The sequence below is a fragment of the Loxodonta africana genome, chromosome 3 (genome assembly GCF_030014295.1).
Source record: "Loxodonta africana isolate mLoxAfr1 chromosome 3, mLoxAfr1.hap2, whole genome shotgun sequence".
Lineage (NCBI taxonomy): Eukaryota > Metazoa > Chordata > Mammalia > Proboscidea > Elephantidae > Loxodonta > Loxodonta africana.
The window spans coordinates 162202695-162226765 of NC_087344.1; the positions used below are offsets into that span (position 1 = coordinate 162202695).

At 38.5% G+C, this 24071-nt stretch overlaps 1 protein-coding gene across 4 annotated transcripts in view; it reads left to right on the top strand.

Moving 5' to 3' along the window:
- PTPN22 (protein tyrosine phosphatase non-receptor type 22) overlaps positions 1 to 24071 on the top strand; it is a 56626-nt gene that overhangs the window by 6857 nt on the left and 25698 nt on the right. Inside the window, exons 2-11 of one of the 4 annotated variants that reach the window (XM_003409591.3) lie at positions 6814 to 6922; positions 7188 to 7264; positions 7394 to 7489; positions 7925 to 7963; positions 9417 to 9488; positions 9596 to 9655; positions 10260 to 10402; positions 10911 to 10977; positions 11802 to 11879; positions 14626 to 14712. In XM_003409591.3, coding sequence (XP_003409639.1) covers positions 6814 to 6922; positions 7188 to 7264; positions 7394 to 7489; positions 7925 to 7963; positions 9417 to 9488; positions 9596 to 9655; positions 10260 to 10402; positions 10911 to 10977; positions 11802 to 11879; positions 14626 to 14712 — 828 coding nt within the window. The remainder of the gene's footprint in view (positions 1 to 6813; positions 6923 to 7187; positions 7265 to 7393; positions 7490 to 7924; positions 7964 to 9416; positions 9489 to 9595; positions 9656 to 10259; positions 10403 to 10910; positions 10978 to 11801; positions 11880 to 14625; positions 14713 to 24071) is intronic. The other 3 variants (XM_023547489.2, XM_023547488.2, XM_003409592.3) reach the window with 3 other exon arrangements.

The window sequence follows — 24071 nt, forward strand, 5'->3', positions numbered from 1 at the left end:
AGAGTAGGACTGCCCCATAGAGGGCTGCGCCTGGTGGATTTGAACTTAAGAACTTTTGGTTAGCAGCCATAGCACTTAACCACTACACCACCAGGGTTTCCAAAAGCCAAACCTGCTTGAGTCAATTCTGACTCATAGCAGCCCTATAGGACAGAGTAGAGCTGCCCCATAGAGTTTCCAAGGAGCAGCTGGTGGATTAGAACTGCTGACCTTTTGGTTAGCAGCCGAGTTCTTAACCACTGTATCACCAGTGCAAAGGCCCCCCTCCATCTATTAGAGATAAACACTACCCTGATACTTAATCATTTCTTTATTTTTCTGCATAGCTTTTAATAACTACGTATGTATCACTAAAACGATTAACCATTAAGCCGTGGCTGTGGAGTTAATTCTGACTCATAGTGACTCTACGAAACAGATTATGACTGCCCCATAGGGTTTCCAAGGAGCCGCTAGTGGATTCGAACTGCCGACCTTCTGGTTAGCAGTTGAGCTTTTAGCCATTGCGCCACCAGGGCTCCAAATCACTAAACAATAGAGATTAATATTACCAGTTTTTGAACTTTATGTAAATAAAATTAAATGTTTTCTTTTATTTCTAGCTTATTTTGTTCTAGGTTATGTTTATAAAATTCATCCACTGTGTTGCATATAGCTGAGTCTTAATTTTTTTTTCTAATCATTTTTTATGAATTCTGTCAAGGCTCAATATATAGAATTACTGTTGTGATCGTAGAGCGTACTGAGATAAGAATGCTATTGAGAGGTCAACTAGCCACTTAGGGTGGCTTTATCTGTTTGGGATCACAATTGGCCAGTGCCCAGGCTTTACCTTTGCTTATCTAAATATGCAATTTTTTAAAAGTATGCCCACAGTGGATCAAGATCAGACAACTGGCTCACAATAAAGAAACACATAAGAAATTCACCAGAAACCAGAATGCCAAGTTATTAATTTTTCAGGGAAAAAAATACTTTCACACGGAGTAGAAGTTTGCATTGGCTCGTCAGCATATTCTCTACTTTGGAGGAAAACGTATATGCTTGATAAGCATGGTGATTTTAGTGGCCTATGATGGTATGAGGTCACTGTCTTCTTGTTTGAACCCTCAGGCTGGTGGCTAGCATGACACTTCTGGACAGCGCTCGGGGCACACTGACAAACACTTGCAGTCTTACTTTCCTTCATCTAAGCTTAAGGAAGACCATTCTCTTCTACTGTGGTATCCTTTGTCACACATATTAAAGTTTACAAAGTTTTTTTTTTTTTTTAACATTAGCCAGTTTTATTGCAGCTGTGGTAGTTTATGACGAACATTTCAGCCATTTTATTGTATTTAGGTTAAGGTTTGTTGGGTGTTAACATGCTGGTCATTTTGTTGCACTTGTTTCTATTTAAAGCTCCTTAGCTATACTTTTTCTTTTCTGCACTACAGGCAGTTGGAGCATATTCATTAGGAAGCATGTGTGAAAGCATGAATTGTGTATGCAAAATAAGAGCTTAGCAAATGTCAGTACGATGTAAGCAATATGCATATATGAGCTAACTAGATGTCTGTATGCATTTGTACAAAGACTAGAAGGCAATACGGAAACATGAACACAGCTTCCTGTGGATATGGCAGTTCGATTATGCTGTATCTTTTTCCTTTTAAAAATATTTTGGAGTGTAGAAATTACAAATAGAAGCACAAATAACAGAAATACCACTCATACCACTTAACCTATCAATTGGCTCTATATTCAAAATATTACAATCCTAGTGTTGGCATCCATAAAAGCTACAGCCTAGGGAACTCTATGCGGCAGCTCTACTCTGTCCTATCGGGTTGCTCTGAGTCAGAATTGACTAGATGGCACACAACAACAGTGTTGGTCAGAGTTCAGAAATATGCAATCTCATATGTTGCTGGTACAACCTTTCAGGAGGCAAAATTTATATCCCATTTCTGATATATACTTGGGTAATATATAACAACGGAGTCACCATGAGTGGGAATAGACTCGATGACAACCAACAACAACATAGATCAAAAGCCTATAAAATGGGCCAAGTCTGACCACTCCTAAGAATTCATGGAAAGGAAATAATGAAAGATACGTATATAGATTTTGGCTACACACTGTAGTACTATTTAGAATAATGAAGACTGAAAGCAGTTTAAATGTCTAACAATATAAAGAAACAGGTTAAGTAATTTATACAGTGGAATACTCTGCCACCATTAAAAATAATGTAGAAGAACACAAATGAGTACGTGAAAAGAACAATTTTCAAAACCCGTTGTACAGCGTGATCTCATCTTTATTACACACATGTAGATAAAAGAATGTTAAGAATGGTTAACTCTGGGTAGTGAGATTATAGGTAATCTTTATCAGTATTTTTGCTTTTCTGTATTTTCTAAATTTTTGTCAAAATACATATTACTTTATTTAAACATTTCCTTAGTGCTGTTGGGTTCCATTTAAAGAAAAAAAAGTGAATTTTAGCACCTGTGTTTCTTGGAGGTGGGGTCTTCTTGTAGAAAAGGTAAAGATTTTATTTATTAAATATGAGAACATACTTATTAAGTATGAAGGATTCAATGAGCCCTAATAGAAATAAGATACCCAGTTCTGAAGTCCAGGTTTAAGTGCTAATGTTGACTTAAGCTCTGCTAGAAGTCAGACTGGCATTGGCACTGTAGCAACTTCTGGGGACTAATTCAGAGAAGACCTGGCTACACATCTTGGTTCTATTGAGAAGATCTAGATACATCCTGGTCTATGTTTATTTATAGTAACAATACTAACCAAGCAGGCTTGAACACAGTACTCATGCATAACAAGTGCACAACATCTGTTGAACTGAAATGACTCATTCGTGTGAATCAGCCAATCACTTGAACATAATTATCAGCATTTCTTGACTTCTGTGCACTTTCAGGTCAATTTTTTGCTGTTACCACCAGAATAAATACATCACATTATCTCTAACACTGACTTCTCTCAAATCCATCTCCAGTCTCTCACTAGGGACCATTCAGTCCCCCATTGTCAGTTGCTCACAGGACGTTTTAACACATTTCTTGTATTTTCTCACTTTTTCTGTATTTAAAGCTGAATCGCTTGTTTATTCACCCCAGTTTAGCTATTGCCTATGCACCTACCCACTTATTTCACCACTGGATTGGCATGCAACCTCTCTAAGAATTCCTCTCTTAGTTGGAGATGATTGTGCGCACACTCAGCGAAAGTTTAGTCTTGTCCTCCATTCCTACTCGTATACTTTTGTAATTGCATTTCTTAGCACTCATGCTTTCTCTGTCCTGCTGGAGGCTTGGAATAGATAATAAGGACCAGCAGTTGTAAGGCCCTGAGGAATACCTTGAGGGGCTTAGAAGATAGCCCAAATTTGACTCATCTCTACCATCTAGCACAGGAGGCCCAAGTTTAATTTTTCCCTCTCTAAAATGTGACTCGGAGCCCTGGTAGCACAGTAGTTAAGTGCTTGGCTGCTAACTGAAAGGTCAGCAAGCCAAAACCACAAGCCACTTCTTGGAAACCCTATGAGACAGCTCTACTTTGTCATATAGGGTTGCTGTGAGTCGGAATCAACTTGATGGCAACAGGTAAAATGTAACTTGTGCTATGTCTTATATACAATAACATGGTCCTTCAAGGCAAAGATACTGTGGTCTTGTGTGTGTGTTTCTGTTCTCTTTCAGCAGCGACCTTAATTCATTTACTAGTAAATGAGAACAACATGTAAAAGGCTCAGTCCTGATTTCTAGTCTTATTGCCAGGACCCCAGTTCTGTTCTGTTTTGAAAGGGAATGGGCAGCATAGTCCACAAAACAATAATCTTATTACCTTATCAAGCACACACAAAATCCGGCTTATTATACATTTCAGCTATTTCAGGGCTCGTGAGGGGAGCGGGCCCCTTCACTTTATTTTCTCAGAAAATCTTCCCCTGATGGCTCTTGCTGGTGCCACCTCTAGTGCACCCACATCCCCTACCTTGTGGTTGGCAGAGAAATTTCTTCTTCCTTTGACCTCTTATCCCCTGTCCACATGCCAATCCATCCCCATGGCCCTGCTTTCTCTTTTATCCCCTTTTGTTCCCTGCTGTCAGAGTTCCTTCTCTTCTGGTACATAAGTCTTATCAGTTCTTCTGTCCTGTTTTGTTCTCAGCTAGGATGATGGAGCCTGCAGGCCTGGAGGGTAGAAAAGAGGAATTTAAAGAGGTAGTGCTTCACAGTGGTCTGACCTCATGGTATGATACCTAAAAAAAAAAAAAAAATCAGATCTTTCACACTTTCCAAAGAACAATTCTGTAGGCATTTCCTGTGATACTTTGCGAAAAGAGTGTTTGCCTTTGTCTTCCAACCAGATATCTGACTCCAGAATGAGGAAGGGAGTAGAAAGAAAGAAAGAAAAGAAAAAAGCCATCCTACTCCATTGTTGAAAGTAGCGTAGGTTATACACAACCCAACTTTTATCTGTGACATTTTACCAAACTGAGGAGCATCTTACCAAAGGGGCATTGCCTATAGCATTTTCCCTGGAAAGAATTCCATGCACAAAGCAAAACAAAATAAATACAACAGTGTAACAAAGAGTATGTGCTGGGCTCAGTTCTAGAGATTTCTAGAAGAAACTATTCTAGGACTCAGGATCTTTTCAGCAAAGAGCATAAGAGCAGAGAGAGTTGAAGAATTGGTTTAACTTCAGTGGAAATATTTAATAGTCTCTCATGTGTCTCAGCCATGTCCTTAGTTAAATTCCCAAACTAGTCCACTGGTATGCATCTTGGTGTAAAAATATGCTGTACAGATAGCAATTCAGCATCTCTCCTCCCAAATCCAATTCCATAACTGCATAAGAATTCAAACCATGGCAAGGAGCTAGGATTTAAGAACTGACTGTATACCTGCTTTTCAATAGGCGGCCTGTGTCTGATCTAACTCTAAAAACAGGAAAAGTGGTCACTGGAACAACACATACTGGCATTTGTAGTTCAGCAAATAACAGGCAGCGGCTGTCTGTTTCATTTGACATCCTTAAATAAAAAAAATACTTATATTTCTATATGTTAAGGAGTTATTATGAGAATTTAATTATCTGTTATTTGGAAAGGATAGATTTAATTAGAAATAGATATTTGGTAGTTCTCTGTGTTATGAATACACCGTTAACAAACATCTCATAACTCCAACTCTTTTTCCCTCCTCCTTGAAGAGTCACTTAGATTGTTTCCAAGCTATGTTGAGCCAATTTTGAAACTTAATGAAGGATTTGGCTGTTTTGTTAGATGAAATTTCAATTCTCTACCACCTCTTCTCTCTCTCACTCAGTTATGATACTTGTACTTTTGCTCCCCTTTGCTCATCCATTTTGGTTTTTTTAACCACTTAGTTAAGTCTCCTTAAGTACACTTCTACAGATAAACACAAACCTTTTTAGTTATGTGAAAGTGCTATATGAAAGACAAGCAACCAAGTAACAGTAATAACAACTCCCCTTTTTAAAAATTTTCCTTGTTCCTAGTTACTTGTGGAACGTTCTTACTCTATTTCCTTATTTCCATTCATTAGTTCACCTTGTGGAACGAAATAGACCATAATCTGAGAAATGCAAAAGAGCACCAAGGATATATTTGGGAGAAGAAATGGAAAGCCACAGTTGTAAAGAATTGATATTATGCAAAAGTGCCAGTGACATCAATTTGTACAATCTTGAAAGAACATACAAGTCATCTTTAGAGGCTTCATAATTAAAGGGCAGTGGGAAATGTGGGAAAGTTACCTTGGGGAGAGCCTCCAATACCTGGCTAAGGAGTTTGAACTTTTTCGTAGTGGCAAGGGGGATACACTGTGATTGTTTTGAGCAGGGAGAGACAATGAAATCAGTATTTTAGTAAGATTAATTTAGCATAACGATGCCCAATGGATTTGAATGAGAAAAGACAGAAAAATATGGAGTTAAGAAGCAACAAGTTTTAAGAGAAAGGGATTGAAACTAAGGTATCTGTAGTGAGCATGGGAAGGAAGCAAGATACGGCGTGAGAAAAATCAGTAGGACTTGCTAAGATTTAGGGCAAGTTTGATTCCTAAAAGGAGCCAAAGAGAAACTATCATTTTCTCGGACCTATATATTTTATCCATAGTATAATCTTGGCAAATGGGAGTAATTTGAAGGAGTTACTTCACTAACGTGAGGAATCTTGTCCAACCACCTTAAACTAGACTCTGTCTAGCCCAGGCTAGATTCTACCAACAGAATAGGATGCTAGTTTAAAGACTGTGGTTTGGTTAGGGAATGAGCTTAAAGTCTGGGTCATAGTAAAAAAAAGTGACTCCTTTTGGGACTGAATTCTTTGAAATTTTGCTGGATATAGAGATTTTATTCAGCTAAAGCTCCATTTTACTTAAAAAAAAAAAAAGTGACCTGAAGTGTAAAGACTAATGGAACTTAAACTTTCCTGTTGACTACTGAACTAAATAGCAGCTGTAAAGAAAGCAGATTGAACTTTTAATATCTGACTCTCTGGGTGGAGCATATAGCTTATTTTTTGGAGATATTTGGTTTTTAAAATATTCATCAGTTTCATCTCTAAGTTTTAGCTATTTGCGGCTCAGCTGCAGCAAATGTCATTTTTTCACTTCTTCAAATGTGACTGAACTCTGCTGTCCTTGTGCCCTGAGGTTCTGTCCTGAATGGAGCCAGTTCCTGAAGATGATAAAACGGCCGAATTAGAATGCTGGAAAATAGCTTCTTACCTACTTTCCTTAGGAAGATTTAATTATTCCTGGAATTTTATTACAGAAGCTGAAAAGGCAATCTGCCAAGTACAAGACAGACAAAATCTATCCCACAACTGTGGCTGAGAGGCCCAAGAATATCAAGAAAAACAGATATAAGGATATCTTGCCTTGTAAGTTCTTTTTCTCTCTATAAACTTATACCTTCTCCCAAATTCAATCTTCCCATCTTCTTTTTTACCCATTGCTGTTCCTAATCCTGGAACATGGCATTGGCATATTAGTTATACTTCTTATTACTGCAAAAGAGCATTCATTCATTCACTCACTCACTCACTCATCAATTTTAAGCGTCCACTTTTCACAGTGTTAGGCCTCAACTTACAGGAAACCCTCCAAGACTCCTTAATTACACTATATTTTTCTTTTCTATTATAGATGATCATAGCCTGGTAGAGCTGTCCCTGATAACCTCTGATGAGGATTCCAGCTACATCAATGCCAACTTCATCAAGGTACACTGAAAGGAAATAAAAGCAATTCATATTTCTCTAGGTACCTAAAAAGTAGAGGGAAAGCATTAGGTGAGAATAAGAAGATATTATTTTTTGTAGTCACCCTATGTAACTTCTCTTTCCCTTTAGGGAGTTTATGGACCCAAGGCTTATATTGCCACCCAGGGTCCTTTGCCCACAACTCTTCTGGACTTCTGGAGGATGATTTGGGAACACGGTGTCCTGGTAAGTGCAGAGTTGTTATTTTATTCCTTAGTTTTTAGGGATAGATGGGGTAAGGGGCCAGGATATAAATGATTCAGGCTTCTTGTCTAATTAAACTAATGCCTTTTTTTGGTTGGTTGCTGGAATTTCAGTGTATAGGCACCTTTTAGTAAAAGTTGCATTGTCACTCTTGTTCAAGGAAATGAAAGTTCTCATCTTGACAGGCTCATTTGGTAACAAGAAGTTAATTTACTGACTTGAATAGAGAAGAGGGAGATGGGGACAGAAAGAAGGGTAGGAGCAACATTGTATAATTTATCAGTATTTGTTTTTTCTTTTTGGTTAAGAACAAACCAAACCAAACAGAAAAAGAATGATTAGCACTTTCTGGCCCTGAGACCCATGGTTTTTCTAACTATGCTAGACAACTAAGTTTCTGTCTATTTTATCCCCCAGATAATTGTTATGGCATGCATGGAGTTTGAAATGGGAAAGGTGAGTTGCTTGCTAGTACCTGTTTACCTAAAGGTAAGGGAAAGAAGAAAAAAGAGGGGAAAACGGATAGCAGAACTTTCCTTAAGTGTGCCTAGGTAAATTATGTTCATGTTCCTAGTTTTCAGTTTGGGTATACCATACCATACGACCCTTGGGGCCTTTTTTTTTTTTTAATCACTAAGAACCCCTTTTGTCAGTCTTCCCAGTTGCAAAAAAACCTCGTGGAGTCGATTCCAACTCATAGCAACCCTATAGGAACAGAATAGAACTGCCCCATAGGGTTTCCAAGGAGTTGCTGGTAGATTTAAACTGCTGACATTTTGGTTAGCAGCTGTAGCTCTTAACCATTGGGACACCAGGGCTCCATCTTCCCAGGAGACTCCATGTTTTAAAGTACAAACACAATATGCTTTTTAAAATAACAATTCACTTTCCCATTTTTATTTATCAGATACCTTTGACTGCCAGTCAGAGCTTCTCACCTTATGCTGTTCAACATGGCATCCACTAGCCATATGCAACTTTTGAGTGCTTGAAATAGCTAGTGTAACTAAGAAACCGAATTTTTAATTTTTATTTAATTTAAATTAAAAAACTGACAGTCAACTCAGTTACTGGAAAGTTCTTAAGTGCATTTTGAATAAGTTAGGTATGTGAATCTACTTTTTCAATGATAAATTTTATGAAATCTAAATAAAGTATTTTCAATAAAATATTTGAGATGTGCTATAAATATAAAAATTAGATTTTAAAGACAGTATAAAATGTAAAGTATTGATTACATAAACTTTTGGATATATTGGATTAAATGAGATATATGTTATAATTAACTTTACTTTTTTGTTTTTGAATGTGGTTAAGCGTTCGGCTGCTAACCAAAAAAGGCTGACAGTTTGAATCCACCAGCAGCTCCTTGGAAACCCTGTGTGGCAGTTCTGCTCTGCCTATGGGGTTGCAGTGAGTCAGAATCAGCTCGATGGCAATGGGTTTTTTGGTTTATGAGAAAATTTAGAATTACATGTGTGGCTTACATTATATTTCTACTGGACAGCACTGTTCTAACCTACATGTCCAATGCTGTGTTGACACAATTCCAATCAGAACCAAGGAAACTTGGTGTTTCAGTTAGCTTACACAGCTTCGTTTCAGTACACATGATTTCTGTAGTTCCTTTTGAAGTATTGAAAATAAGGCAAAGATTCTTACATTTACTTTTCAGACTTCCAGGAAGTCTGTAACGTATGTATCCTTTTATGTTTGTTTTCTCATCCTCGGGGATTCCAGACCATGATGCTGGGGTTGAACCTTAAGGAAGTGAGATGTTCCTAACCTAAGGCGAAGGACACAGAGCTGAATTTGCTTCTGATTGGCGGGGGGGCGGGGGGGGGTAGGTTTTGTTATCCAGAGGAGACTAGAATGGAGGGAAATCACAACATTCTGCTTTGTGCAACAGAAAAAGTGTGAGCGCTACTGGGCTGAGCCAGGAGAGAAGCAAATGCAAGTTGGACCTTTCTCCATATCGTCTGTGAGTATGGTGCCTGTTGTCATCATGGCCGAGCTACAGTTCCAGGGTCTACTTTGTAGAGAGCTTGTCTTTAGAAATAACTAATATTTTAATCTTTTACTTCTTAGGAAGCTGAAAAAAGAAAGTCTGATTACATAATCAGGACTCTAAAAGCCAAGTTCAATAGTGTAAGTACAGGGGGGTAAACTCAAATGCTTACGTGGATCAGGCAGGTAAACATATACTGTGTGATTCAGGCTGGGCAGAAGGCAATGGAGAATAGTGGGACCTCTGATGTCCTGGATTAGTCTTCATATTCAAAAGAGACCTTTGGCGTAGAACTGTCCTCCCCAACCTTTTTCACACCACAGCACACATATGCAATACTATTTGTAAGGTGAATAGAAGCTGTACAATGAATAGAGGCTAGAGACCAACTTGAGAGGTCAGGTTTCTCCAGATCCTGCCCAGCCTCTCTGAGGCTAAGAGATTTAATATATCAGCACATCTGCAACCCATCTGAGGCACACTAGATGGGAAGTCTGGTTTGAATTCTCCTCGTATTTACCTATTCTTATGAGTAGGGCAAATGGGGATAGGTCAATCATATCTGACCTGAAATCATTTTCAGTTGTTCTCAGAGGTACTGGTCACCTGAGGTCTATAGGAAATAAAGCAGCATAAATTATAAAAAGGATATAGATACTATTTATTAAGTCAGAGTAATCTTGTGGCAGAATGAGATGGAGTCCTAACCTTGCATTCGCCTTCTATTCTGGCTATGTTTTATAGGAAACTCGAACTATCCACCAATTTCATTACAAGAATTGGCCAGATCATGATGTGCCTTCATCGATAGACCCTATTCTTGAGCTCATCTGGGATGTGCGTTGTTACCAAGAGGATGATAGTGTTCCCATATGCATTCACTGCAGGTATGATGTTGTGTTGGAACCTTCTGCCCAAAACAAACCAAATGTCAGTCTGGCCAGGACTTCTGCTAAAACGGAAGGAAGACTCACTGTGTTGGAATTAAAGCTGGTATGAGCACATAGGATGTAGGCTTCCGATCCCAGCCTCACTTATTCCAATTGATGAGAAAGGAAAGAAGCTTAGAAATGAGAGTGATTAAAAGGGAAAGGTTGTGGTAGAAACAAACTATATTAAATTGATCCTGAGCGTTAAATTCATCTTTTTTTGATAAAGTACTTGTGAACAGGATAGGTCTAGAGATTCTTGCTGTGACAAGTTGCATAGGATCTGTTCTGAGGTTCATTGTGGCATTTGACAATTGACAAACACACGCTGGGAAATGATAAGAGTTTGGAAAATTCCATTGCCTCCAGGCTCTTCCTCTTCAAATATGTCAGTGAAATGTTCCAATTTTCTTGTCAAAGATCCACCATCTGCAACTATAAATGCTACTGTGATCTTTCATTTCAGTGCCGGCTGTGGAAGAACTGGTGTTATTTGTGCTATTGATTATACATGGATGTTGCTAAAAGATGGGGTGAGTTTCTCTCAGCAGGCACTTCCCATTTGCTTACCCTGCTGCTTTCACACTTAGGAATTGTTTAGTTCCTCAGAACGTCTATCTCCACAATTCATCTTTCCCAGAATATTCACTCACAGACTTGATTTGTCAGTCAGATGATTCAATTAGCTCCTAAGTCATTGGCTTTCAGAGTGTGGTCCCAGACAAGCAACATCAGTATTTTCTGGAAAACTGTTAGAAATGCAAATTCTTGGGCCCCAACTCATACTGAGTGAATCGGACACTCTGAAAGTAGGGCCCAGCAAGTCCTATGGGTGATACTGATACATGCTAACGTTTGAGAATCTCTGCCCTAAGTTATATCGTTACCCTTCCTTAATCCAATCTGCTTTAGTGGACTCAATTTATTGCAATCAAATTTCAGGTTCCAATCTATAAATCATTTTTTAAAGTTTGCTAGAAAATGGTAGATTTATAACATGGCTCTTAGCGCTATCTCTCAGCTGCTTGTATTTCAGAAAACTCTCCTTGCTCTTCTACTGAGCCTCCTCTCACCTTATAACTTTAGTTTCAGATACTTGAATTCCTGGGGAATTAAAGCCCATGCGAAACCACTCAGAAGATTTTCTTTACACTTTCCTAGGGAAATCACCAGGCTCTGAAGTATGGTGCAAGTCATGAAGAACCTCTTTAGTTTAAAAAAATGTATTCTTTGTCTACTATTATCCCATGCTAGGAGAGGAGATGTTATGGAAGTACAAGACTATAAAAAGGTGGCAATAATTCTTAACAAAGATAGCATCAAAAGGAGTAAGATATTTTTCCCTTTTATTTGGTAGATAATTCCTGAGAACTTCAGTATTTTTAGTTTGATCCAGGAAATGCGGACACAGAGACCTTCATTTGTTCAAACTCAGGTATGGACTCTGGTGATTGGATCAGGAAATGTGTCTGAGTCTTGCTCCATCTCTATGTTTAAGGGTAAGACATCCAAAACCAGCTGCCTCCTTAGCCGTAATGCCAACGTAATACAAGTGCTTTAGTCTATTCCCATTTCCTCTGAGAATCCCAGTATTTTCCTTATATTCCCTACCCAGGTCAGCTGCTTTTATTCCTTATATCTTACTGTCTAGAAAACATTAAATACATACATACATATATATATATATATAATACTTCTTACTTAGAAAGGATGTTGAAAAAAATTCAATAAGCTGTTTGACTTATTAGAAAGTAGTAGTTGAGTTGGGATAACTTGAAATTTTGTAGTAGTAAATCCATCTCTGAAACCATAGAAAAGCAGAAATCTGTGATTTCTACTTCAGGAGGTGGTAACAGAACCTGGAAAGGGAGTCTCTGTGCTCATTTTAGGAAATACTGAAAAGTAAAAATCAGCCATAATTTATCACTTAGAAATAGTCACTGTTGCTATTTTTCTATAGTCTCCTGGGGCTTACTGTATGCATACTTTTTAAAAGCATAATTACAATCACACACACACTATATGTGTGAAATGTTATGTCCAGTTCACCATCTTTTTAATAAACCCCAGAAACCCTGGTAGCATAGTGGTTAAGTGCTATGGCTGCTAACCAAAAGGTTGGCAGTTCGAATCTACCAGGCGCTCCTTGGAAACCATATAGGGTTGCTATGAGTCGGAATCGACTCGACGGCATGGTTTTGCTTTTTTTTTTTTCAGATTGTCTACATCTGTTCACTCCATTAGGCATGCTCTTAACGCTCTCCTCAGGAAACCCAGCTCAAGTTCTTCCTCCTGGGTGAAACATTCCCAGCCCAGATCTTTCACTGTCTACACTATTAATTTTCCCCATATTTCTACACCCATAATTTTACTCACATTTCTAAGTTGTCTCCATCTTTAAGACAGAATCTAGCATTCATCCATCTATTCATTCATCAAACATTTATTGATTATTATGTAACAGGCATTTCTGCATAACTTGTTAGAACTATTTTTTACTGCTTACACAGTCAGACCCAAAGTGTTTAAGGTTCTTACAAATGAACTTGCACATAGGTTTAGAGATGAAACAATTGACAGTGGAAGTTCAGATGTTTTAATCTAGATGTTGTAAATTCAGGGGAAAAAATGAGGAGCTGTTGTAATGTAAACTTATCTATTTGGCCCACACAGGTTTTCCACTAATAGTTAGTGGAAAAAAATAATTTTTTTTTTCATGTGTTGACTGTGTTCTCTATATCCAACTTGTGAGGGGGAAAGTTTATGTGAAAACACTGCCTGGGTTAGTGCTGTCAGACTTAAAAGAAGGCTGATCCAGGAAGTATGCAACCTACTTATAAAATGCTAAACTGTGATTTTAAATTAATAAAACCATACTCCATATTTCAAATAAATTTCCATTTCAGGCTGACTTTTAAGAATTGGAAGACAGCTGAGACAGTTTGAAATTTGCCTTCATATTTTGCATTATTATCAAAGACTAGCTGAACAAATATCTGAAGAGTTGTAGCTGCTTTTTCTGATACTATTCTAGCCAGGAAATGGCACCGTAACCAGATGAGTGCTTCCTGTCTGATTCCTCTCTCTGTACTAATGGCTGTGGTAGGCGATATAGACTCTGCATTGTTCTCTTGCTAAATTTATCTTTGGAGTAAGTTGTACTTCATTCGTGTAAAGGCTGTATAAAGTGTCAAGGAAAACTCTGAATAGGCCCATTCAAATGAAAAGTAGATCCAAAATCAAGTTCTTGAGCAGGCACAGAAGCAAAAATGGAGCAGTAAAACACCAGAAACCTCATAATAGTAGAGGTCTCATTTCCCTATAGTGAAATTCCTTTTTACAACCACAAATTTTCAAACCCTATTCAGGGGTCTATTTTTCTTTGGTATCTTTGCTAGGACAAAATTTCAGCAGCTTGGTCTAAGTGCACTAAACTAAGAGTCAGAAGATTCAGGTTCTAACCTAGGATCTTGAAATTACTTCTAAATGAACTTAGAAAGCTTGATTACAATAGGGACAAACAGCCCACCTACTTCACAGGGCAATTGTGAGGGTCAAATTAAATAATAGATACTGAGGCTATCTGTTGTATACCAGCCACAACCTATCTATCTTTTCCCAGAAAAGACGGAAGTGACCCCCCCACCAAAAAAAAGATGAAATATAAATTTTTAAACGTGAGCAAGGAAAACAGAATAATGATGACAGAGGGAAATTTAAGTCAGAAAGTGTGGTTAGAAGCTAAAAACCATGCCATAGGACCCTACACATTAGCTAGAGGTAGATCAAATATTTGGCTGTTTTCTAGCAACTTAAAAGCACTTTAAAATCTGAAACAGACTACATCAACATAACCACCACTACCGGTTGTTGTGGAGTCGATTCTGACTCATGGCAACCCCATTTGTGTCAGACTAGAACTGTGCTCCATAGGGTGTTCAGTGACTGGTTTTCCGAGGTGCCTCTGGGTGGACTCAGCCTCCAGCCTTTTGGTTAGCAGCCAAGAAGATTAACTGTTTGCATTACCCAGGGACTCCACAGAAATATAAGAAACTGTTAGTATACTAATGTTGATACTCCTTTCAGGTCTGCTATACTGGGATTTGACTGGTGTTTATATTCCTAAAATCTGGTTCTGTAATTCACCAAATTTTTTTAATTTGGTTTGTGATGCTCTTCAGGAACAGTATGAGCTGGTCTACAGTGCTGTATTAGAACTATTTAAGAGACAGATGGATGTTTTCAGGGATGAATACTCTGGAACAGAGGTAAAGTTTAAACTTGATATTTTGTCAATTTTTTTTCATATTTGCTTTTAGTCATGGGGTCTCAGGTTAGTTGTGAGACTTAACTTATTGCCTATTGTCATAATTAACTTGGAGTGTCAAGTGTAGATGAGACTGCACTGCAAATTTCCTGTGGAGAAGGAAGAACTAATTGAGGTACTTTTTAACTTAGAAAATTAATCTCTTGGTTAATCTATTGCATACAATTTTTGGCTAAATTTAGAATCAATAGGAGTGACTAAAAAGGAAAGTGTACATTCTATTTCTATGTTTTAGACAGTTTTATGTGGTAAGATAGAAGTGAGACTGACGATCATAAAGTAAAGTCATAGTTGTGCCCCAGTGTGATTTTTTTTCGGTTAGCCTTATTTTGGTGGCAAATGTCTCATCAAATTTTGAGAATATTTTAGAATCTCCAAAGAATTTTTAGCAAAAGCTTTTAGATATAAAAACAATTATGATTTGGCTAAATGCTGATTGTTGTATTTCCTAGTGCTGCTGTAACAGAAATACTAAGACTACAAGTGGGTGGTTTAAAAACAGAAATTTATTGTATCACAGTTCTGGAGGCTAGACGTCTGAATTAGGGCATCTGATTTAGGGGAGGTCCTTTCTTGTTGGTAGGCCCAGGTGTTTCTTGACATTCCTTGGCTTGTGGACAGATCCTCATATGGACTTCCCCCTCTGTGTATGTCTCTCTTGTGTCTGTTTTCCCTTTTTATAAGACACCACTCAGAAGGGATTAGGTTAGGACCCACCCTATTCCAGTATGACCTCATTAACAGAGCCAAAGAAAAGCTCTATTTCCAAACAGGATCACACTCACAGGTACAGGGGTTAGAACTTCAACCTGTCTTTTGGGAGACACGATTCAATCCAACTAAAAAATATTGAGAGCTCTAAGATATGCTATTTTAATCTCATCACAAAAATTGTTAAGTCCAATACTTACTGTGTCATTTACAAAGTGTTAGGTTCTGAACAAACCTTAAGAAGACAAGATTACTGATTTACTTTCCAGGGTATATGCAACACATATATTTTACTTTTAAATATCACTTTTTGGATTCATAATCTAAAAAATTCACTGAGGGTCTACTATTTCCCCAACACGAGAAATACAAAGTGTACAAGGACATAGCCCTGATCATAACCCCTGCCAATGAATGGTGAAGCAAGTTGAGACCTCAGAAAGATAGATGGGTGTAGAAGAGAAGAAACCCTGTATGGAGGGTGGCGAACCAACTAAGCAATCCTACAGTTAATGTTTAGTCAACTCCAAGGAGCAACAACCTGGTGGAGGGACAAGTAAATAAGAGTATAGTTGTCAGGAATTGTTACTCATTTCTTATTTGTGTTTACATTTCATTGGCTAGTCCTCCCAGAACAGTGTTAAATAATAGAAGTGATACTGGCACACTGACTTTACTAAGAATGATTCTGGTGTTTGACTACTAAAAAAAAAAAAATTTTGACTACTAAGCAGGTATTTATTCATTGTTTGAAGAAAATATTCATGGATTCCTATTTTACTAAGAAAAATTTTCAGACATAATGTCAAATTCTATCAAGTGTATATTTTTGCATCTATACGATGATCACATGGATTTTCTCCTTTGACCTATTAATATAATGAATATTATCATTTGACTTGTTAATATCAAATCATCTTTATACTCTTAGAATAATCCTACTTGAACAAGGAATATTATGCTTCTATTGTGTTGCTGGAGTATGTGGGCTAATATTTTATTTAGGTTCCAGGAAATATCAATACTCAATTTAGTGCTGAACCAAAAAAATCAAACCCATTGCCATTGAGTCAGTTCCAACTCATAGTAACCCTATAGGACAGAGTAGAACTGCCCCATATGGTTTCCAAGTAGTGGCTGGTAGATTCGAACAGCTGGCCTTTTGGTTAGCAGTCATAGCTCTTAACCTCTGCACCACCAGGGCTCCAAATTTAGCACAGTAGAAATATAAGAGGTACCTGGGTGGTATGAACAGTTTGTAATTGGCTACTAACCCAATGCAGTTCAAACCCACCCAGCAGGACCACAGAAGAAAGGCCTGGTGAACTGCTTCTGTAAAGATTATAGCCGAGAAAACGCTATGGGGCAGTTCTACTCTGTAACACATGGGATCGCCATGAGTCAGGGGCTGACTCAATGGCAGCTAACAACAACGGCAGCAGCAGCAACAGCAGCAGTATAATAGCTGCAGTAATTTCAGTTGTTTGGAATGAGTCCTTAGCCAGTAAATGGGAACAAAGAACATGGAGGGATCTGGTTAAAGCCAGCCAGAGTGGACTGCTTCCTGGAAGATGGGGTAGACGTTCTTTTCCCTATTGCTCTCACTAAGTACAACTAAAAACCCTGCACATTATATGTAAAACAAACATTTAAAAAAAAATCTTGAGACCCAAGGAATGACATGGTGTTGAGTTCCCTGGGGTTTTTTTTTTTTTTTAATCTCATATACCCTAGACTTGGAGCTGGAAAAACCAACAGCCAACAGCACAGACAGAAAAAAAAAAGCCCCAATAAAAGCTTCCTCTTTCTAGCCAAAGGACCAGAAAAGGGGTAGCTTAGCAGACAGAAAACTTTTCGACAGTAACCACTCTACTCCAGTAGAACATCAAAGAAATACTGGCCCTAACTCCACTCATGTCAGCAAAGGCTTAGTGAGGCACCTAGACTTCGCCCTGGCAAGGCTTAATAAAGTGACCCAATATCCCTGCTGGGGTGGTATCAGAGAAGGCAAAGTAGAGAGCTGGAACTTTGAGACCCACTGGACCATAATGAGCTCCTCTCTCCCCAGTATCAGTGGGTTTTCTCTTTGTTCTCCCCGCTGAGTAGTGTCAGAGGAGGCCTAGTGGAGAATCAGGACTTTCATCATCATCCAGGTATAATGAGGCCACTCTTACTACGGTATCACTGAAGGCCACCTGGGGAGCCTCCCATCAGCATCAGCAGAGGCTAAATGAGGAACCCGGTGGAGGTAGCCTCCGGCTAACAGCAGCAAGGCAGCATCCCGCGCCCGCCCGCCACTTCTTTCCCCTGCCAGAGCAGTGTGAGAAAAAGCCATGTAACAGAAGGTTTAAATAAGATCCAGAGTCTTATAACATAACATGAAAATGTCCAGGTTTCAATTATAAATCACTTGTTATCCCAAATACCATGTAGATTTAAAACTGAATGAAGAAAGACAGTCAATGCCAATAATGGATGCTAACACTGAGGTGACAGAGATATTAGGATTGTTTGACAAATATTTTAAAGCAGCCATGATAAAAATGTTTAAATGAGCAATTACAAACAGGCTTAAAACAAATGAAAAAATAGAAAGCCTCAGCAAAGAAATATTAAGTCTCAGCAAAGAAAAAGAAGATATAGAGAAGGACCAAATGCAAATTTTAGAACTGAAAAATACAATAACTGAAAAACAAAAGCTCAGGAGATGGGCTCAATAACAGAATAGAGGGTACAGAGGAAAGAATCAGTGAACCAGAAGATAGTACAAATAGAAATTACCCAATCTGAAGAACAGAAAAAATAGACTGAAAAAAATAAATAAGTCTCAGGGACCTATAGGACTATAACAAAAAAAATTTAACATTCCTGTCATCCGAGTTCCAGAAGGAGAGGAGAAAGAGGGTGGGGCTGAAAACGTACTAGATGATGCATCCTAATTAAACTTTTGAAACTAAAGAAAAAGGAAAGCCCTAGAAAGCGGCCAGAAAAAAACAACACGTTAACTATAGGGGGGAAAAAAAACACATTAGAATAAAGTGAACTTCTCATCAGAAACTAAGGAGGCCAGAAGGAAGTGGCACAACATTTTTCAAGTGCTGAAAGACAAGAACTGTCAATCTACAATCCTATACCTTGTGAAAATATCCTTCAGGATTGAAGATGAAGGAGAACTAAGAATTTGTTGCTAGCAGGCCCACTATAAAAGAATGGGAAAGGAAGTTTTCCAAACCAAAATGAATAAAAGAAGAAACCTTGGAACATCAGAAAGAAAGAAAAGAAGGGAGGAAGAAAAGAAAAAAAGGAAGGAAATGGAAAGCCAAAACATGGGTAAATACAATAGGCTTTCCTTCTCCTCTTGAGTTTTCCAAGTTATGTTTGACAATCGAAGCAACAATTATAACACTTTCTGATGAGATTATAAATATATGTAGGAGAAATATATAAGACAATTGTTATAAATAGAGGAGAGTAAGGAATATAAAGGGAGGTAAGGTTTCTATACTTCATTTGAGTGATAAAACGACAATACCAGGAGATTGTAATAAATTATGTATATATAATACATATTGCTACCATTAAAAAAAGATATTCAAACAGGTACACTCGAAAGTGCTACAGGAAAATAAAAATAAAATTCTAAAAAAAACACAGGAGAAAGAAAACAGAAATGAGAAGGAGAGCAAACAGAAAACAAAAAGTAAATGGCAGTCTTAAGCCCTAATATATCAATAATTACATTAAATGTACATGGTCTAAACACACCAATTAAAAGACAGATTGGCAGAGTGAATAAAAACATGACCCAACTATATGCTCTTTATAAGAAACTTACTTCAAATGTAACATACAGGTAGTTTGAAAGTTTTTTTTTTTTTTTACGAAAGGTATATCATGCAAATATGCATCAGAGGAAAGCATGAGTGGCTACATTAGTATCAGGTAAAGTAGACTTCAGAGCAAAGAAAATTACCACAGACATAGAGCCATCATGTAATAATAAAAGGATGAATTCACCAAGGCAGGTGATTGTGACGATGGTTGCACAATTCTGTGAATATACTAAAAACTATTGAATTGTACACTTTATATGCATGAATTATAAAGCGGTTATATTAAAAAACATGTATATTATATTAAAAAACTATTATCCCCGTTTTGTAGAAGGAAACTGAAACTTAAAGTGGTTAAGTAGTTTGCTTCAAGTCTCAGAGCTGGTAAGACAAAGAGCCAGTACCTGATTTGTTTGATTGTAAAGCCTGTTCTCCTAATACTAAACTATCTCATCAGTAAGAATATTAGGTACTAAATTTATAAATTCCCCATGTGTCTGTCAGTTTGTCATACTGTGGGGGCTTGCATGTTGCTGTGTTGCTATAAGTGATACCACTGGTATTCAGATACCAGCAGGGTCACCGATGGTGGACCGGTTTCAGCTGAGCTTCCAGACTAAGACTGGGAAGAAGGGCCCAGCAGTCTACTTCTGAAAAGAATTAGCCAGTGAAAAGCTTTTGAATAGCAGCGGAACATTGTCTGATATATCGTTGTTAGGTGCCGTTGAGTTGGTTCTGACTCATAGTGACCCTGTGCACAACAGAACGAAACACTGCCCAGTCCTGTGCCATCCTCACAATCGTTGTTATGCTTGAGCTCATTGTTGCAGCCACTGTGTCAATCCACCTTGTTGAGGATCTTCCGCTCTTCCCCTGACCCTGTACTTTACCAAGCATGATGTCCCTCTCCAGGGGCTGATCCCTCCTGACATCATGTTTGAAGTATGTAAGACACAGTCTCACCATCCTTGCTTCTAAGAAGCATTCTGGCTCTACTTCTTCCAAGACAGATTTGTTTGTTCTTTTGGCAGTCCGTGGTATATCCAATATTCTTTGCCAACACTGTAATTCAAAGGCGTCAATTCTTCTTCGATCTTTCTTATTCATTGTCCAGCTTTCACATGTGTATGATGCAGTTGAAAATACCATGGCTTGGGTCAGGCACACTTTAGTCTTCAAGGTGCCATCTTTACTTTTCAACGCTTTAAAGAGGTCCTTTGCAGTAGATTTGCCCAATGCGGTGTGTCATTTGATTTCTTAACTGCTGCCAGGGGCTGACTGTGGAACAGAACATCAACTGCTCATATGCAAGATCAAACTGAAACTGAAAAAAAATCTGAGCAAGTCCATGAGAGCCAAAATATGACCTTGGGTATGTGGTTGTTGTTGTTAGGTGCCATCGAGTTGGTTCCGACTTACAGCGACCCTATGCACGACAGAACGAAACACTGCCTGGTCCTGTGCCATCCTTACAATCGTTGTTATGCATGAGCTCATTGTTGCAGCCACTGTGTCAATCCACCTCATTGAGGGTCTTCCTCTTTTCTGCTGACCCTGTACTCTGCCAAGCATGATGTCCTTCTCCAGGGACTGATCTCTCCTGACAACACGTTCAAAGTGTGTAAGACGCAGTCTCGCCATCCTTGACTATAAGGAGCATTCTGGCCACACTTCTTCCAAGACAGATTTGTTCGTTCTTTTGGCGGTCCATGGTATATTCAATATTCTTCACCGACACCACAATTCAAAGGCATCAACTCTTCTTTGGTCTTCCTTATTCATTGTCCAGCTTTCACACGCATATGATGCGATTGAAAATACCATGGCTTGGGTCAGGCACACCTTAGTCTTCAGGGTGACGTCTTTGCTCTTCAACACTTTGAAGAGGTCCTTTGCAGCAGATTTACCCAATGCAATGCATCTTTTGATTTCTTGACTGCTGCTTCCATGGCTGTTGATTGTGGATCCAAGTAAAATGAAATCCTTGACAACTTCAATCTTTTCTCTGTTTATCATGATGTTGCTTATTGGTCCAGTTGTGAGGATTTTTGTTTTCTTTATGTGGAGGTGTAATCCATAGTGAAGGCTGTGGTCTTTGATCTTCATTAGTAAGTGCTTCAAGTCCTCTTCACTTTCAGCAAGCGAGGTTGTGTCATCTGCATAATACAGGTTGTTAATGAGTCTTCCTCCAATCCTGATGCCCCATTCTTCTTCATATAGTCCAGCTTCTCGTATTATTTGTTCAGCATACAGATTAAATAAGTATGGTGAAAGAATACAACCCTGATGCACAACTTTCCTGACTTTAAACCAATCAGTATCCCCTTGTTCTGTCTGAACAACTGCCTCTTGATCTATGTAAAGGTTCCTCATGAGCACAATGAAGTGTTCTGGAACTTGAGTATATGCTGCCTGAATTTAGAGACCATCTCAAGAACAGATTTGATGTGTTGAACACTAGTGACCAAAGATGAAACAAGTTGTGGAATGACATCAAGGACATCATATATGAAGAAAGCAAGAGGTCATTGAAAAGACAGGAAAGAAGGGAAAGACCAAGATGGATGTCAGAGGAGACTCTAAAACTTGCTCAAGAACGTCGAGCAGCTAAAGCAAAAGGAAGAAATGATGAAGTAAAAGAACTGAACAGAACAAAGTAAAGTATTATAATGACATGTGCAAAAAGCTGGAGATAGAAAACCAAAAGGGAAGAGCACGCTTGGCGTTTCTCAAGCTGAAAGAACTGAAGAAAAAATTCAAGCCTCAAGTTGCAACAGTGAAGGATTCTATGGGGAAAATATTAAACGATGCAGGATACATCAAAAGAAGATGGAAGGAATATACAGAGTCATTATAACAAAAAGAATTAGTCGATGTTCAAACATTTCAAGAGGTAGCCTATAATCAGGAACTGATGGTACTGAAGGAAGAAGGCCAAGCTGCACTGAGGGCATTGACGAACAACAAGGCTCCAGGAATTGACGGAATATCAATTGAGATGTTTCAACAAACGGATGCAGCACTGGAGGTGCTCACTTGTCTATCCCAAGAAATATGGAAGACAGCTTCCTGGCCAACTGACTGTAAGAGATCCATATTTATGCCTATTCCCAAGGAAGGTGATCCAACCGAATGTGGAAATTATAGAACAATATCATTAATATCACACACAAGCAAAATTTTGCTGAAGATCATTCAAAAACGGCTGCAGCAGTATATCGACAGGGAACTGCCAGAAATTCTGGCCAGTTTCTGAAGAGGACGTGGAACTGAGGATATCATTGCTGATGTCAGATGGATCCTGGCTGAAAGCAGAGAATACCAGAAGGATATTTACATGTGTTTTATTGACTGTGCAAAGGCATTCGACTGTGTGGATTATAACAAATTATGGATAACACTGTGAAGAATGGGAATTCCAGAACACTTAATTGTGCTCGTGAGGGACTTGTACATAGATCAAGAGGCAGTTGTTTGGACAGAATAAGGGGACACTAAATGTTTTCTGATATAGTGCTGGAAGATGAGCCCTCCAGGTTGGAAGGCACACAAACGATGACTGGGGAAGAGCTACCTCCTCAAAGTAGAGCTGACCTTAATGATGTGGATGGAGTAAAGCTTTTGGGACCTTTATTTACTGACGTGGCACAACTCAAAATGAGAAAAAACAGCTACAAACATCCATTAATAATCAGAATGTGGTATGTACAAAGTGTGAATCTAGAAAATTGTCAAAATGAAATGGAGCACATAAACATCTATCTCCTAGGCATTAGTGAGCTGATATGGACTGGTATTGGCCGTTTTGAATTGGACAATCATATGGTCTACTATGCCAGGAAAGACAACTTGAAGGGGAATGGCGTTGCATTCATTGTCAAAAGGAACATTTCAAGATCTATCCTGAAGTATAATGTTGTCATCGATAGGATAATATCTATATGCTTACAAGGAAGACCAGTTACTAGGACTATTATTCAAATGTATGTACCAACCACTAAGGCCACTGGTAAAGAAATTGAAAATTTTTACCAGCTTCTGCAGTCTGAAATTGATCGAACATGCAATCAGGATGCATTGATTATTGGTGGTTGGAATGCGAAAGTTGGAAACAAGGAAGCAGGGTTGGTAGTTGGAAAATATGGCCTTGGTAACAGAAGTGATGCCGGAGATTGCATGATAGAATTTTGCAAGACCAGTGACATCTTTATTGCAAATACCTTTTTTCAACAACATAAATGGCGACTATACATGTGGACCTCACCAGGTGGGATACACAGGAATCAAATCGACTACATCTGTGGAAAGAGATGATGCAAAAGCTCAATATCATCAGTCAAAACAAGGCCAGGGGCTGACTGTGGAACAGATCATCAATTGCGCGTGTGCAAATTCAAGCTGAAGCTGAGAAAATTAGAACAAGTCCATGGGAGCCAAAGTACTACCTTGAATATATCCCACCTGAATTTAGAGACCATGTCAAGAATAGATTTGATGCATCGAACACTAATGACTGAAACCAGAGGAGTTGTGGAATGACATAAAGGACATCATATATGAAGAAAGCAAGAGGTCATTAAAAAGAGAGGAAAGAAAGAAAAGACCAAAATGGATGTCAGAAGAGACTCTGAAACTTGCTCTTGAACATCCAGTAGCTAAAACGAAAGGAAGAAATGATGAAGTAAAAGAACTGAACAGAAGATTTCAAAGGGCGGCTTGAGAAGACAAAGTATTATAATGACATGTACAAAGAGCT